Source organism: Lontra canadensis, unplaced genomic scaffold, assembly GCF_010015895.1.
Source record: "Lontra canadensis isolate GAN:19392208 unplaced genomic scaffold, GSC_riverotter_1.0 scaffold101, whole genome shotgun sequence".
NCBI classification, from domain to species: Eukaryota; Metazoa; Chordata; class Mammalia; order Carnivora; family Mustelidae; genus Lontra; species Lontra canadensis.
In genome coordinates this window covers 3,851,572-3,868,470 of record NW_022631095.1, presented here as the reverse complement: position 1 = coordinate 3,868,470, position 16,899 = coordinate 3,851,572, and the positions used below count along the sequence as shown (strand labels likewise).

At 42.7% G+C, this 16,899-nt stretch overlaps 1 protein-coding gene across 3 annotated transcripts in view; it reads left to right on the top strand.

Annotated features, from left to right (window-relative positions):
• ZMAT4 (zinc finger matrin-type 4) overlaps positions 1 to 16,899 on the top strand; it is a 382,200-nt gene that overhangs the window by 192,279 nt on the left and 173,022 nt on the right. For all 3 annotated transcript variants that reach the window (XM_032838006.1, XM_032838005.1, XM_032838007.1), the window contains exon 4: positions 2,189 to 2,345. In XM_032838006.1, coding sequence (XP_032693897.1) covers positions 2,189 to 2,345 — 157 coding nt within the window. The remainder of the gene's footprint in view (positions 1 to 2,188; positions 2,346 to 16,899) is intronic.

The following is a 16,899-nucleotide window of genomic DNA, read 5'->3' as shown; positions in this document are numbered from 1 at the left end:
TTGAATGAATGAGTATTGATCATAACTGATCGTAAATCAATTGATCATTATCCCGTTTAAAGGCAGTTCTTTGCCTTAGAAACTATTTCTGAGTATACACCATCTACTGATACCAGCCCCTATGTTGGGCTTCCAGCCTTTCTATAGAAATGTCTGCATCTTAGAGTTCCAAGGAGAAGGGCTGGGTTTGGCCAGCACTTTTGCTAGAAGTTCAGAAGGGATGCACAGATTGTAAATAGGTATAGAGCTTTTTCCTAATTTTAAGAAAAATTATGTGCTTTGACTTAAATTATGCATAGTAAGGTAAAAAATGAGTAATTCAAGCATCGACTTTGACCTTAACAACCTTCTTTTTCTTTTCTTTTCTTTTCTTTTCTTTTTTTTTAATATAAGATCAGTATCTTCTAACATATAATGTAAAGTACCAGTTTGGGTCTTTCAGCCCTTTTGATGTATCCACTCTTCATTTACTGGGCTCAGACCCTTCAGTAACTCCCTGATTTGTAATTTCCTGATATCCCTGGGCTCTAACTCCCTCTGTGGGTTCTGTAGCATCTCCTAGGTATGGATGGAGAGGTAAGTGAAGGAAAGCTAACTCTTCCCTGTACTGCTTGGTCTAGTTAGTTTCCATCGTATATAGCACAAAAGTGTGAAAGCATTAGTGATTTCAAGTATGTATGTATATTTGTTTGTATGTATGTATGTATGTATTACTGAGGGTGAAGGGAAAACTCAAAACAACTCAACATTTTAAATATCATCAGTAAGGATGACTCAGGAGACATAGCCTCATGCCTTAACCAGGTGTCCTGCCCTAAATATTTGTCTCTGTCCAGGAAAGGACCTCTGGGGGAAGCGCCTCGTCTCTATATAGGGTCCATTTCCTCTCAATGACCTTTAACCTCTAGCAATATATTTACTCAACTCTCACCTATTAACTGTGATAAAGGAGTCAGGGAGGCAAACTAAGATTTAATAATCTAAGTCAAGAGAATAAATGGCAGTAGGTTCTCCCCCCACCACCAATAGTCCTCCCAAAGATGAACACTAATTATGAGAGAGATATTGCAGATGAATGCCTTAAAGAGAAAGGAGTTCTTTTTCTGACTGCCACATAATTTGCAAGGCAACACTCTCTCCAGCAGTCTGGACATCTTATTATTCTGCAGAAAATATGTAATTCCCCTTTTTTTCCATTTTATCCCCACCTTCATCCTTCTGCTCATGCCGTTTTCAATTGCACTCTTTGGGCCCTGCTTAGAATAAGAGAAGGGGCTAATGTGGGGCCAGGTCCTCATCCAAGGCTGTTCTTTAATAGAAAGATGCTTCACTATTGCTGTCCCATTACAGAATAGATTAACTCCTTATCTGAGAGTCTGCCTCACCCTCAGTTTCTAACTAGCAGGAAAGGAGCCCGTGGTAATCTTTCCCTTGTATAATGTGCGTAATTGATGATCTTTGTGCACAATAGCCAGGTCACATGATCTAATAAAGGATTTATATTTTTCTGATTCATGCTTCACTTTCATTGTCTTACAAAAGAATAAAAAAATCAAGCTGGATTTAAGTGTTTTGTGCTGTGTTTAACGAATCACCTTCCCCAAAGAAAAGGAAATTATACAAACTCTCCTAGAAAATTCAGCCAGTGTGGTCATCATAACTTTTTGATCTATACTCCAGTTAATTATGAAAAATGTTCAAGTCCTTAAAGAAGTCTTAAAAAAGAAGATCTTGAACATGTGGCCGTGTATCCCAGTGAGGCTAAAATTGGTGAAAGACAGAGCTGAATGCCAAATGATAATTTCTGCTAAATAATTCAGGCCCTCCGCACTCTGATATTTTACTTACTTTAATGAGCATAATGGGTGCAAATAGAGACGGTCTCCCTCACGGTGCCAGACACAATGTGCTCTCGCCTCATCGTGGGCCCTGTTTCCTTGCGCAACTCATATCTGCACACGTGTCCTCTGTTCCCTGGGTCTGGCACTACTACCCACTAAATAATGTAGGTTGAAGTCACTAGCTGAAAATGTTTTGATGGTGATTGTCATGAAGAAAAAAAAGGTTGCATTTCGGTGAGAAAGTCTGTGCTACATCTCACTTGCAGCAGAATGGAATGGGAAAAAAGACATTTTGGGACTTGGGATTCCCTCTAATGTTATTTTTTTTTCCTTTCTTTCTTCCGTAGGGAAATGACGCCGATATGGTTGATAAGAATAAGTGCTGTACACTCTGTAACATGTCCTTTACCTCGGCAGTGGTGGCTGACTCACATTATCAAGGCAAAATCCATGCCAAAAGGTTAAAACTCTTGCTAGGAGAGAAAACCCCACTAAAGACCACAGGTATGTGTGGGAACAGAGATCACGGGAGACCATGAAGTCGGGGTGCTGCGCCTGTCCCATTAATTGTGCTCCCTCTTCAGCAGAGGCTGCCTGAGGAGAGCCTAAAGGTAGATGCCCTTCGAAACCTAAATGGACGGGCAGGGAGCCCCGCAGACCTTGCTGTCATAGGCTATTCAGTACAATTACAGGGGCTCATTCTCTCACCCTGGCTCCTTCAGATTAATAATTCAGCAGCTGGCATCTTCTGCAAGGCTGTTTGCATCCTGCAAGGTGTTGTCTATCACACTGATTATATATTATGTAAGATACAGTATCTATTATGTAATGAATGCTGTTTTTTCCATAGCTTCAGTGTGTCATCTGCATGGCTAACGTGTCGTGTTTTTTGTCTAGTGGGGTCGATTCACTGCCTGTGTCTGTGTAACGCAGCCTGTCATCCTGCCTTTATCTTGGTGAGGGTGGGGATGAGGGGAACTGTGCAGAGAGCTAAGTTGTATTTTTATTTTTCCTCCCCGGAGGTGACAGTTCCTGTTGTTGTCTGTAATTCAGTCCTGTTCACTTTCACAACAAAAAGCTGAACTATTGATAAAAGATCATTTAACCCTATAATTGCATCAGTAAAATAATTCTTCATAAGCCTGTCAAATCATGAAACTAAAATATTATAATTGAATCGAGTTAGACTATTTGGACAGGGTTTAAATTGTGGTGAAGACGTTCCTAGGCTGGGTTGTAATCCCAAGAAGTTGGGGGTATATTTCATGATGTCTACTCTTCCAATGCAATTAAAATGTAGCAGTGCTTTTTATCTTTCTGTCTAATGAATCGTGCATAAATTGTGGGCGTAATTATTTTTTAAATGGTATTTTGGAGATTGGAGGGAGCCTAAAACAATACTTGGCTTTTATTCTCACCAGTGTTTTCCTTAAGAAAAATATCTTCTTTCACCTAGAGAATAGCAAGGAATCTTTTCACTATATTTTTCTACTTAGTTTAACTAAAGGTTATTGTTTTTGTAAAGGTGGCTATGACATTCAGATATAGGATGGGGTTGCAAAACACCTGAAATCTGGAGCTGAACCTGGCTTGTTCCTGGGCACATACCGTGTCTTAGCATTTTATAAGCAGTCACTCGGTTGAAACTCCTGATTCTTGCTCTCTAAAAGGTTAGATATTCACCTTGTAACCTACTCCCCAACAAATTTCTTAAAATAGACACCTCAAAGAAACAGTCACTGGAAAATTTTTACCTTTTTTCCACGAATGAGTAACTAGCCCATTTTTTATTTCTGCTTAAGCAGAGAATTGCTGTTAAATTTAATTTTGGAGATAGTGATGGAAGAGGAGGAGCTCTATCTTTGTTTATCATGTCAATTAGCAAAGGGGAGAGTTATTATTTCTGTAAAAAAAAAAAAAAATCGCCACATGGCACAAATGGTTCTTTGTGAATTTAAATACATTCTCCAGATAACCAAGCACCAGTTTGTTTTCCTGAATTCAAATACTCTCCAAGCTGGTAAGTATAACTTAGATGTAATTTGTTAGTTCCCATCAGTATATGCCAAAGGAAAAATCAAGAGCACTTAAACTGCAACCTTTACTTCATGACTTTGTCTTGGTGTCCACAGAGCTGGCCCAGTCCTCAGTGTGACCAAAATCAGGTTGCCAGTTAGGCTAGAAGGGGATTCGGGTGGGGTGGGAGGTAAGTAGCTCTATCAGCTTGTAGCTTGAGCTGGGAAAACAGATTTCAGCTGCTTTATGCCAGCATCTCCCTTCCTCATCTAACTCACAGTGCCCAGGCTGTGTATCCCCATTCTGTAGCTTAGGCTCTCATCTGTTCTCTCTAAAGCTGCTTGGAGCAGAAAGGGTCTTGGAGAATGGCAACACTAGACAGAATTAGAGGGTCTGGGAGCTAAATTGGTCCCTGGTCTTGGGCTGGTGTCAACCCAGCTGCTGGCAAGGAGCAGAGGAAGCAGTGTGTCCTGCTAGAGCCAGGTGAGTCATTAGGTACAAGGATAAGCAGAGGGTGGGTACTGGGAGGTATGGGAAAGGATAAGATCTGAAGGCTTAATAGGAGGGTGGGACTTAGCAATGGAGAGTCTAGGGACAGAGATCCTGCAGAGAACAAGCTGGGTACTGGCATAGGGAAAGTCTGGGTGTTGGCAGGACCCCAGCTGCAGGCTGGTGAAAGTAAAGGCTGTTAAGAGTGTGACAGATCATCATAATTTAAGACAAGAGGACTGGGCTACAAGTCAGGTGTAAGGAACAAATCAGGAACCTGGTTTCCAGACAGGATATAGGTTGAAGCTTGGTCTCAAATACAAATTCACATACTGTAAGTAAGGATAAGGACCAAGAGGAATGAGAAACGAACACCTAGGCTGTGCATTTCCTGACCTACTAAGTTCAGTCCCTCCAGCTCCCTGAATAGAGTTCGGATGGCCTGCCATCACTTCTTGCTGCCTGCAGTGGCCATTCTTGAAGGACATCACCCTCTAAGCCTTATGCATATATAGGAACAGCTCTGCCTAATCAAGAAGCTTAGCTTGAAATTATTTCTGTAATGAAAACAAAGGGGGAAAAAAAGAACATATAAAACCCAGCCAACTGAGTTAAGACGCTGGAAAGAAGCAAGTGCCCTGCTCAGGTATGCCATGTGAGCTACCCCTCCCGGAATAACAGGCTCTTGAGCTATACTGATATCTGGGTAGGGAAAATTGATGCACACCTCAGTGCTTCCCCCAGCTCCAGCTACAACATCTGATGAGGGTGAGCAATTGGTGTCTGTGAATCATTACCTTTCCGCCCACTCAAGATGTGCTTTGCTCAAGCATCAGCTGGGTATCCTGCAGAATTATCACGGTTGCAGTTGTCTTCTCCAGATGGGAGCATGTTTACTAGAATTTCTGAAATGCTTGACAGAGCTGCTGGGACAAATACCAGCTCCCATTCTTGTTGGTTAGCGTGCTTCAGAATCTCTGTTCTCATTCATGCTCTTCTACGTCCTGCTGTAAGACGAAAGCTTAAGGAGAATTCCAGGCCCGTTGTGCTCTTAGAGGGCCAGCAGACCTCAGTGTGGAGGTCTTGCCCAGATTGGAGGCTGGCCAGAGGTCGCCATGCCGTGAGAAGGATTTAGAGGAGGCGTAGTCCAGAGGTTGGAACAGGGAAGGCCATGACAAGCCTCTCTTTAGGGTGAGAATAAAGAAACAGAGGTGGTTCAATGGGGAAAAGAGATTGCTCAGGGGCAAATCTTTGGAAGGCTGTTACGTGAAAAAAGAGATGCATTGTGTGTGTGGTGTGTGTGTGTGTGTGTGTGTGTGTGTCTGTGAATGTGAAAGAGTATATAGAATATGGGAGTGTATGAGAATAGGTGAGAGTGTATTATTCATGTGTGTGCATGTGTGAGAGAACATTGTGAGGATACATGGAATTGTGTGTGTGGGTGTGTGGGTGTGAGAATATATGAGTATATATGTATAAGGGAGTGTGTGAGAATATGTGTGTGAGAGACTATATGTGTGTGCATGTGTGAGTATCAGAGAAATCGTGTGAGAATATGTGAGTGTGCACGTGTGTGTGTGAGTGCCAGAGCATTATGAGAATATGTGTGTTTGTGTGTGTGCTAGGGTGTGAGAGTGTGCAAGAATATGCGAGTGTGTGAGAGAATATGTGAGAATGTGTGTGCATGTGTGAATGTGAGTGTGTATGAGGGAGTGTGTGAGTGTGTGCTTGGATGCAACAGATGTACCCAGTGAGTGGGTAGAAAATTAAGGAGTTAGATCTGAACTCAAGACAAGGAAAAGATTACTAAGTTCCAGAGATGTTAGATTTCTCTAATGAAACCTAAAGGAAAGTCAACCAACTGGACGAAGATGCTGGAGAGAGCAGCTCAGGTCTGCAGCTGTGTAAGCTGTTTCTCCAGAGCGGCAGGCCCTGGAGCTGACATCAGACTCAGACGGGATGTGGGGCCGAGCAGGGTGGGGGTGGGGGGGTGTTGTTGAAGCGGAAGCTGGCTGACACTTGGCAGGGCATTTCCTGAGGGGATTCCACCCAAACATCAGCCTAGATGACGTTTAAAGTCCTTCCATCCTGATTCTCAGCCTAAGGCAATCTGCAGGCTTGACCCACTGATCTGATAGGCAGTGAGAGTGATGGCCTGGGAGTCAGGAGACAGGAGCCCAGGCCCTGGTTCGGCCTAAGGAGCTATGCGATCTTTGGTAGGTATGTTATCCTTTCCAACATCACTTTTCTCATCTGTCATTTCATTCTAACACCAGATGGTGTTACCTCACTGGCCCTTTTTTATGGAGCAAACTATAGAATTAAAAACTTTGGAAAGTAGGTTATTCACATGTGACCATGTGGTAAATAAGTTGATGGGGTGAGGGGACAACCTAACCCCTTTCTATCAAAGACTGGGACTTCCTGGTTAACACGGGGTTGTTCAGATACTATGTTGGGAAGGTACAAAGGGACATCGTGTGTGTCTCCTTGGAGACAAGCCTTTCTGGGATGAGTTGCATGAGCCAAGGCAGGCAGGGTCTGGCACCGGAGCTGCCTACTGGAGTTAGGCATTGCTGGTGGGCATGGAGGGGGCAGGGAATGGCCGTGGAGCTGAGGAGACAAAAGGGCCCCAGGTGTGAAGAGAACCCATCAGCAGGAGAGAGACCCCGTCACTAAGCTGGGGCAGCCCCCTGGATCTGGAACTGATAATGGACAAGTAGATGCAATAGTAAATCATTTTCAAGACTAGAACTCAAGATCTTCAAGGATAAAAGAAGGAATCAGACAGCCAAATAAGGGCCTACAGAGGGTACAGATCTTTGGAATGCGGAAGCAGCTCTTTAGCAGAGTCAAAACACCAAGTGATAAAGGGCTAGAAGCCGAGGCCGAACCTCAGAGGTCCAGGCTGCCGCTTCTTAAATTCTGCTGAGTTAATTCCAAATCCCCGAGGACTGGAATTTGGCCCTGGAAACCCCTCACAAGGAGCTGAGTCTGTGGAGGAAGGTGAGCACTTCCAACAGAATGAGGACGACGAGGAACCAGACAGAGCCTTGAGCCTGTGTGCTGTGTGATTGGCTCCATTCTGGGATCCTGGGCACCTCACTGTGGCTTTTCCCCAGTGTCTGCCTGGGTGGCAGCACATAGGGTGTGTGCTAGAGGCCTTCAGTCCTGCCAGTGACTCAGCCGTGAGGGCAAGATCTCTGCCTGCAGGAGACCAGGCAGTGGTTTCCAAGCTCGCACCTGTCCTGACCCCCCAAGTCTATGAATAGGTGTTACACACCAGGACTTAGGATTGCATATGGAATTAAGACTTCTGGCCTCTGGAATGATAATAAAATAAAATTGTGCTGTTTAAAGCCATTACACATGTGGTAATTTGTTATAACAGCCTCAGGATAGACACAGACCCAAGGAAATACTTAGCCAAACAAGGTGGTCCTTGATGTGCATTCCACATACCTGCCTCAGGGAAGCTCGGAAGCAGTGCAGGCAGCACTGACGTCACTCTGGCCAGGGACTTGCCTGAGGAACAAAAGGTCTACTATCTTCATATCGGGGCCTTATTCCCCAAATACAACTTACCACTATATCGTGCAAAACCTCTGGTCTATTTCCATCGATAGCGAGGTGAATTCCTTCTCCTAGCATGCAGGAGCTCCAACAAGTTAGCTCTTCTGGACCTCCCAGCTTATTTCCTCTCTCTGCTCCATGCACCTTCTCCAGTGCTCTGGCAGATAGGTCTCCTGTACCACCAGCCCTCTGTGCCTTCCCTGCCACTGTCCTGTAGCCCAGAGACCCTTCCCTCTTCCTGCTCCGGTCTCCATAGCTTCACCTTCCAAGCGTTGGAGCAGGCCTCCCACGGTCTCTGCAGTGTGTCATGGCTGCTGGAAATCACAAGGCATATGGCACTGGTTTTGAAGGGAGACAAAGGTGGGGCCCCCTTTATTAGCAGAGGACTTCACGTGCCTCAGCCTCCTTTTCCCCCTCCGTACAGTGGGTACAATGCTATGACTTGTAGTAAGGGTTTTCCCTGATGATTGTGTGAGCTGGTTAAGAAATGCAAAGTGCTTGTCACAGTGCTCAGTAAGTCTTAGCTCTGTCCACTCAGGAAATGGAGCTATTTTTATTTACTCTTCTCTGAACACTGTGCTGTATAATTTTGCACTTAAAATATCTTACTGTGTATTGTCCCCGGCTGCTTCCTTTCGGTGAGTTTACCTCACGCATGGGTCTTTAAGCACTCTTCACAGAGAAACCGCTTCTCCACACTTATTCTGAATTCTGCCACGTCCTCCTACACAGGCTGGCCTGCCACGTTCTTCTCCATGACAGAGAGTAACAGAAAATATAATCTGGTGTTCAGTCCCTGCTTGAGGACTCGTACAGCATAGAAGTATGGGCCAGGGTACACGGTCCCAAAAACCTGCACGGGGAAGGATGGGGAGAAGAATCAAAACCACTCCAGAAATCTGCCAAACAAAACATTAGTCCAGTGTGATTGGGTAGGTAGGGGGAAAGGGGAGAAGCAAGAGAAATAAGCAGGAGATCAGATTCGAGCAGAGGTTAAGTTGGAAGATGGGAGAAACAGCCTGAATGTTCCAAAAGCTGGCCACTGAGGCTTTGGATTGCGTGCTGGGGGCTTTGGATGTGTGCCAGGCAGGGAGCTGTTAATAAGCGAGTTGCGCTGGCCGTCCAGGGTGCAGACGAGCTGATACCAGCAGTCTTAGGAGGAAGCATAGCCAGGGCGAGGGACTGGGGTGGGAAGGAAGGGACTGGGGTGGGAAGCCAAGCTGGGAATCCAAGGGGCATCAGTTATGTCAGATGGGATCAGGGCAGAGGAAAGTCAGGGCTGGGTGTTTCTGCCGAATCCATTATTGTCAGTGGCCTCAGTTGCCCCTGCCTCCTGGAAGGGAGCTCAACCGATGCTTCAGATGTGTCACTGTTGCCTCCAGGAGTGGCTGCAGGACGTCCTTAGCTGCCTCTAAATGGAGCTTCTCACTGAGTGGAGGCTCAGCCAGCTCCAGTCCCTCCGGGCTTTCTGGCCATAGGTAGTTCAGACTGCATCGAGCATGGAGCCCTCTGTTGGTGACTGACTCACCCAGCGAAGCTGGCATTCTCAGACAGAAAATGTCCACCCCAAGGGATAGAAGTCATTTCTCCATCGAAGTTGAAATCCCCTCATCTGGTACTTGCCAGAGGAGAATTCATAATGTGGAGGTGTCATTTCATTATTTTCTTAGCTTAATCCATCTCAGCAAACACCCTAAGTCCTGGAAACCCAAAGGTGAATGAGACACCCTTTGCCCTCTGGAGGCTCCCCATGGAGTAGGAAGGAACACGGACACTGAAATACAATAACCAACACACTGGAAGGTCTGCAAATACAATAGGATATTGAAGAGGTTCAAGTAATTGTGGTTGGAGTGTTCTGAGAAGAATTTATGAGGAGAGCCAATTAAGTAAGGTCTTAATAAGTAACTGTCTAACCAATGGGGATTGTTGGGGAAGGGTATCAGTTTCTCAGAGGAATCCTTGATCACGATCTGGGTTTCTTATCTCAGGTGTTGCCACGTTCTCCATTGCGGGAGGGTTTGTTCTGTGCACCACAGGACGTTTCGCAGCGTCCCTGGCCTCTACCCACTAGATTCCAGAAGAGCCCCACTAGTTGTGACCATTAAATAAAAAGTTGCTAGACGTAACCAAATGCTTCCTAGTGGGCAAATCTGACTAGCGGAGAACCACTGGTGTAGATTAGGAATCAGCATATTTTGGCCTGAGGACCAAATCTGACCTATTGCTTGTTGTATGATCTGCAAGCCAAAAATGTTTCTTGTTTGTACGTGGTTTAAAAAAATCAAAAGAATATTTTGTGACACTGGGAAAAATATGAAATTCATATTTCAGTCCATAAATAAAGTTTTTTTGGAACAACCATACACGTTCATTTATGTTCCATCAAGACTGGTTCTGGGCTACAGTGGCAGAGCTGAATAGTTGTGACAGGAGCCACATGGTCCACAAAACCTGAAATATTTGCTACGTGGTCCTTTACATGAAAAATTTGTTGACCTCTGATCCTGATAATGAATGATCTCAAGGAAGAGGCAGCAAGGAGTGGTGCTGGTGTGGGTTTGTACATAAAATGCAAGCATTTGGGGCACCTGGATGGCTCAGTGGGTTAAGCCTCTGCCTTCAGCTCAGGTCATGATCTCAGGGTACTGGGATTGAGCCCCACATCGGGCTCTATGCTCTCAGGGAGCCTGTCCCCCCCACCCCCCGCCTGCCTGCCTCTCTGCCTACTTGGGATCTCTCTCTCTCTGTCAAATAAATAAATAAAATATTTTTTAAAAATGCAAGCATTTTTCTGGACTCTACAAACCTTTGAGGAGCAGGGGGAGGCAGCAGGCGGGACAGGGGTCAGCAGATAGATGTGACTGAGGGCAGAGGAAAGTTTGAGAGATGTCCCTTGGGGAGTTACCCCAAGAGCTGAGAATGAGGGGGATCCTTCCCCTTGTTAAGAGCAAGAAAGTTCTCCAGAGAAGCTAAAAGACTTGACTGATAGCCAAAGTCTCCACTAAGTCTAAAATTCTAAAACATTTATGAAGACTAAACAGATGAATATTACTCAGATTTTGCCAAAATCTTAGTATGCTTATAACTCGTGATTTTTAATTCTTAGATGAAATCTATGATCCAATCTATATTAGTTTCCCAGGGCTGCTGCAACAAATTAGCATAAGCTGGGTGGCTTAAAATAACAGAAATTTATTCTCTCATAGTTCCGGAGCCTGAAAGTCCGAGACTGAGTTGAGGGCAGGGCCACATTCCCTCTGAAGTTTCTAGGGAAGAGTCCTTCCTTACCTCTTCCTGCCTTCTGGTGGCTGTTGGCTTCCCTTGGCATTCTAACCTTATCACTCCTATCTCTGTTTCCACTGCCACATGCCTATCTTCCCTGTGTGTCTCTTTGTCCTTCCTCTTACTGTAAAGACACCAGTCACTAGATTTGAGACTTGCCCTCATTCAGTATGACCTCATCTCAGCTTAACTAATTATATCTGCAAAGATCTTGTTTCCAAAGGAGGTCTCATTCTGAAATCCTGAGTGCACGTGTATTTGGCCAACTACTTTTCACTCATGGCACATGACAAAGGCTACGGCCTCTGAGATGATGCTTGCTAGCTCATGTTTTTCCCCCCTTTCTCGTGATAAACCCATACAAACAAGATCATTGAAATAAGGAGGAGACTGTATTCTTACTCAAAATTCTAAAGAAGACATCATTTAGCTATTCTTTAAAAAATTTATTTTGAATAGAATATGAATTACATAGTAGAAATCTAAAGCATAGGGAAGAAAACTGTAAATCACAGGTATTCGCCATTGTCTCCCATTAAATCAAAGGGAAATTTTAAATTTATCCATAATCTGCTATTATTGTTAGGTATTCTATTTAGGATTAACAGGAAAATTAATTCGTGTTTGTGGCAGACAAGTTCCTCATCCAAAATCCATTTGCTTCCTACACTCCCCAGACTTTGAATTGATTGTGTGTAGATGTAACATGCATTACCTTAAGACCAGTCTACAAGACAGAGGAGGGCCATTCAACCTACATTAGACTTTGCAAGAACAAGAAAGATGCCTTTATTGTGACACTTTGGGGTTGTTTGTTATTGCAGGAGAGCCTAATCTATCCTGGTTGATTCATTGTCCCTTAAAGTTACTGTTTCACATACAAGCTTTTATGAATACATCTATCATTCTTAGCAGAAATGGATATTGACCACTCTCTTTTATGTAATTCTCAGACATCATTGGCTTGACAGGAGATGGCATCAGACTTGGCAGTAACCTTTCTTTCATTTTGACCCTTTAGAGTTGAAGTTGCCGTAATGTGTGTATGTCTTAACAACAGTGCAAGATTGATAGCAGACACTTCCGAAGACATTATGGCATTATGGCTCTGTTGATGAGTGTACGTAGAACACTTCCTGGCACACAGTAGGCGTTTAATAATTATTTGTTGGGTGAGTGAGAATTGGAAGCATAATTGAGAATAATGATAGGCATTTAAATACCTCTAGCTTTATTTTTGAATGAAGTTACCTTGGTTATTGAAATTTCTGATGAATAAAATGATCAAGGGCAGTGGTTTCCCAGCTTTATAGGAAGTGTCATGCCTGTCCTTTCTGCTTGCTTGATTGAAAGAAACTTTTTTTTCTCCTGGTAAAATAGGTGAAAAGCCGTGTAATGTAGAGTATAAAAAAAGGCTCTGATGTCAGACTCCATTGTACAATCTGGTTATGCCTGTGTGAACTCATGGCAAAAAATACGTGCATTTAGCTTAACTTAATTAGTTAATTAATTTCTTTATGTTTCAGATTTTTATTTAAATTCCAGTTAGTTAACATGCAGTGCAGTATTGGTTTCAGGAGTAGAATTCAGTGGTTCAGCACTTACATACAACACCCAGTTAGCTTAGCTTAGTTTAGGCATGAGTTATATGTTGTTGACTTTGAGTTAAATGTTAGTGAATCAAAGTATATACTAAATAAGTTGTCTTTAAACAGAAGCACACATAAAACAAGGTTCTGTATTGATCAGTTGACCAAAATGTGACCCTAGGCTCACAGGAACCTAAGCCCGAATTTCCCCTAAGGAGCCATGATTTGGTATTTGCTTATTCACTGTTCTTTGGATACTTTGTAAGGAATATAACTAACCAGGTATAATAGGAATTGGCTATATCAAAAGTTATATTCATTACACCTATAAAAACAGCCCAAAAAATCTGTTCATCACTCAAAAATGAGTAAAGATGTATAACATTTTAAAGATCCTAAGGTGAGGTAAAACCATAGCTGAGAGGGGAGAATCTAAACTAATAATAAAATAAGTAATTATCACTGATAATGTTAAAGACATTCTACCAGAAACATCACAATCATTGTTTCACTTGCTCTTCATAAAAAGCACCAAGTCTGAAGTATTGTTCTCTCTTCTTTACCTGTGAGGGAATTAAGAGGACAGGGTAAAGGGACGTGCCTGATGTTATGCAGTAAAATAGCATAACTGGACCTTGAACCCAGGGCTCCTGATTGTACATCCCGGGACCTTTCCTTCCTCTTGAGGTAGTGACAAATAATGCTTCAAAAATGATCTACATTGTTTCTTACCGAATGAACAGCATAGTTCAGACTTGAAGGCTCTCACTTAAGTGATCAGAAGAAACAAAACCACAAAGATATATTTATAAACTTTAAAGCAAGTATTTCTCATTTGTAGGAACAGTGAACAATGTGGGGAAAGGAACAGATAAGCAATGATCTCGTCCACTCTGCTTGTCTTGTGTGTAAGTGTGTTTATCATATATTCCTCTTCTGTAGTCTTGTTGCTTCTCTTCTTTCCTCCCTTATTTCCTGCTGAAAATGAGAGAGACAGAGCTTCGGAACTTTTCCATAAATTTCTATGCCAGACACGGAATTGCTTATTTGAGTTCTCTGTTGAATGAATAAAGATCAGGGTATTCTAGATCTGTTTGTAAGTTACATAAATTCAAATTTTAAATAATATATGCACTCCAGGTTCAATCAGCACCTCTTATTTGCATATAAGATTTCATACACTGCAGTAGTTCTAATATCTGAATCAGGATATTTGGTTTGCCAGCATAGCCTGTCTAGATACTTGTTTTAATAGATGCAAACAATAGTTTGTCAAACAGGCAGATCTTCATAGCGGTGCGTTTTCTTTTAAATTAGAAAAGCTGGCATGTTCTAAGATGTCCTCTTTAGATCAGTGCATTTGTTCCGATGATGTCTTTGGCTTTTCTAAGACTTAACAACTACAACAAATAATAAATTCATAGAATCGCAGAGCTTGAAGGTGCCTACCAGTCATTGTTTCAACCCTCTCATTTTCCCGATGAGGAAACAGGCCTAGAGAGGTAAAGCCGTTTGCCAGGGGGATATAACAGGTTGATGGCAAAGAGACTTTTTGTTTTGCAGTAATCTTTCCATGATGTCACGATGTCAGGAGAAAACAAATGAATCAGGGAGCTGACTATCATACAGTGAACGGGGTTTAAATAAATTAGCAATGTGAGGAGAGCTAACTTCTTTTGGCCACTACTTTTGAACACTGGATCACAAGAGGCTTGGAGCAATGATTAGATCAAGGCTACTGTCTTTTTTATTTTATATTTGATGACCAGAGAAACAAAAGATCAAAGATTGAACGGAATTAAAGACTTTAACAATGAGACTACTGCCTAGGTGATTTTCACAAATCCTTTTAAATAGCATAAACTCACTTTTCTTTTTTGGATGATCAAATAGTGGTATAAGACACTTGATGATTTCAGCAGCTTTTATGATGTGGTTATGCCTTTATTCCAGAAAGTGTTCTTTAACACATTTTTATGAAGGAATAGAGTAGAACAATAAAATTGTCAGTTTCCTGTGCTTACACTGAAACTGACAATAGGAGATGTGGTGAGGGCATAGAATCCATACACAAAATGCATTACTATTCAGAAAAAACTCTGAGTGAGAGATTTTCTGGCAATAACTCTTAAATCAACCATTAAAGATAAGAACCCTAAAACTGTCTAGTCTATGAAATTGAGAAGGCACTTGTAAAGTAAGCATTCTACCTAAAATAACTGGTAGTGTCCCAGACTGTATTCTTATCCTTTGAAATATCTGTATATTTTACATGGAAGCTTCAAAAATCTTGTATACACTTGGGTTGGTTTCTTTAATGATCACATACAATAAGTATGAATTATTGGTTAGCACTTAAGTACAATAAATATTCTATTTCTTTGTATTTTGAAAATCAGTGGAGATTACTCCTGTTCTCTAGCCCTGAAGATAGGTTAGAAGGATAGTCTTGGTCATCCTTTGGAGTACCCTTTCCTCTCTCTTTAGGGCTGCACAAGGGCCTGGAGGTATAAGGGCACCCTCAAAGAACTCTCCCAGACTGTGAGCTCTGGCTATTTTATCATCACCCAGGATGCTGTTGTGGGCTGGTCCACAGGCTATGGGTGAAGCCCCAAGTCTTCCTCAGAAGTGGATCTCAACTTATCTGTCTTCCTCTCAGGGTGACATATTCTTTCCGGTTAGAGACTTCCACTGATGGTTTCATCCCCTTTGTGTCAAGTGAGGCTGTGGAAAAGAAGGCCAAGCCTCTATTATATACATTTCTGGGGAATGTCCTGCTGCCTTAGACATAATTTTTTTTTTTTAAGATTTTATTTCTTTGTTTGACAGAGAGAGACGCAGCGAGAAAGGGAACAGAAGCAGGGGGAGGGGCAGAGGGCGAAGCAGGCTTCCTGCTGAGCAGGGAGCCTGATACAGGGCTCAATCCCAAGACCCTCGGATCATGACCTGAGCTGAAGGCAGCTGCTTAATGACTGAGTCACTCAGGCACCCCTAGACACTGCTATTAAGATGCCCAGGTGTCTACCTGTACTTGCAACCCTCTTTGTACCCAGTCCCTAATAAGACAATCCCTTTCCTGATAGCAGAAAGCACACCCTTCTTTGACACTCTGATCCCCTTGCTCTCCAGACAGCCCAGAATAAGTGCATTTGTTCATTCTGTCCTGGGGGTGGGGAAAGCCAGACTTCAAGACTCAGCCCCCATTTTGGTAGGCAATGGAAAACACCTTTCATTATTATGAAGTGAGTCTATTGGGAAACAAGACAATTATTTAATTTCTCAGTAGGTTATTTTATCGTATGAATTGTCATGTGACATAGATGCCAACCCAGTTTATCTATCTGAAGGCTAGAAAAGATGAAATTTTGTGTTTTCTTACTTTACTCTCAGCCTTCAGAGAAACTACTTCTCTTGGGTAGGATTTCCTGCTAATTGTCTGGTGGATGTACACATTGTTGAGTCCTATTGCTGTCATTATGAACCCACGTAGGTTTTTAAGAGGATTTTGACCACTTCGAGGTACCATGAGTTGCAGCCATTCTTACTGTTGGTGATACTGGCTAAAGATGTGGTCTGGGAGTTCTGAGTGCAGACCTCGTAGCTGAGATATCGGGAGGTCTCTGGGTGCAGACCTCGGAGCTGAGAGATAGGGATGTCTCTGGGAGAGTCCTCAGTAATTTGTGTGCATGACTGTTGCTCTACACCATGTGTTGGGATTTCATGACTGAGAAGCAGAAGCCTGGAGTTAAAGGTATACTCAGGAATTCCTGCTGTAATTATATCTTGATTAGTGTAAAGTGCTAATGATTATCATCTTCATTTTGCTTTTCAGTCAGCAGAGCTGATGACCTTTCATTTTCAGTTGCTAAAACTCATATATCAAATATCCTGCTGGACGGGGGAGACAAGAATGAACTCTGGCATATATGTGAACATTTTACTTGATCTTCCTTAACACAAAGGGGAGATTATTTTTAGTCAAAATAAGTCAGAAAGAAAGATGTCCATACATATGCCTAACCTTAATGATTTAATATTCAAAAGTTTTGCCTTAAAAAATGTTGTTTTATCCCGTGCCTAGCATGGAGAATGAGTTATCTGTAGAA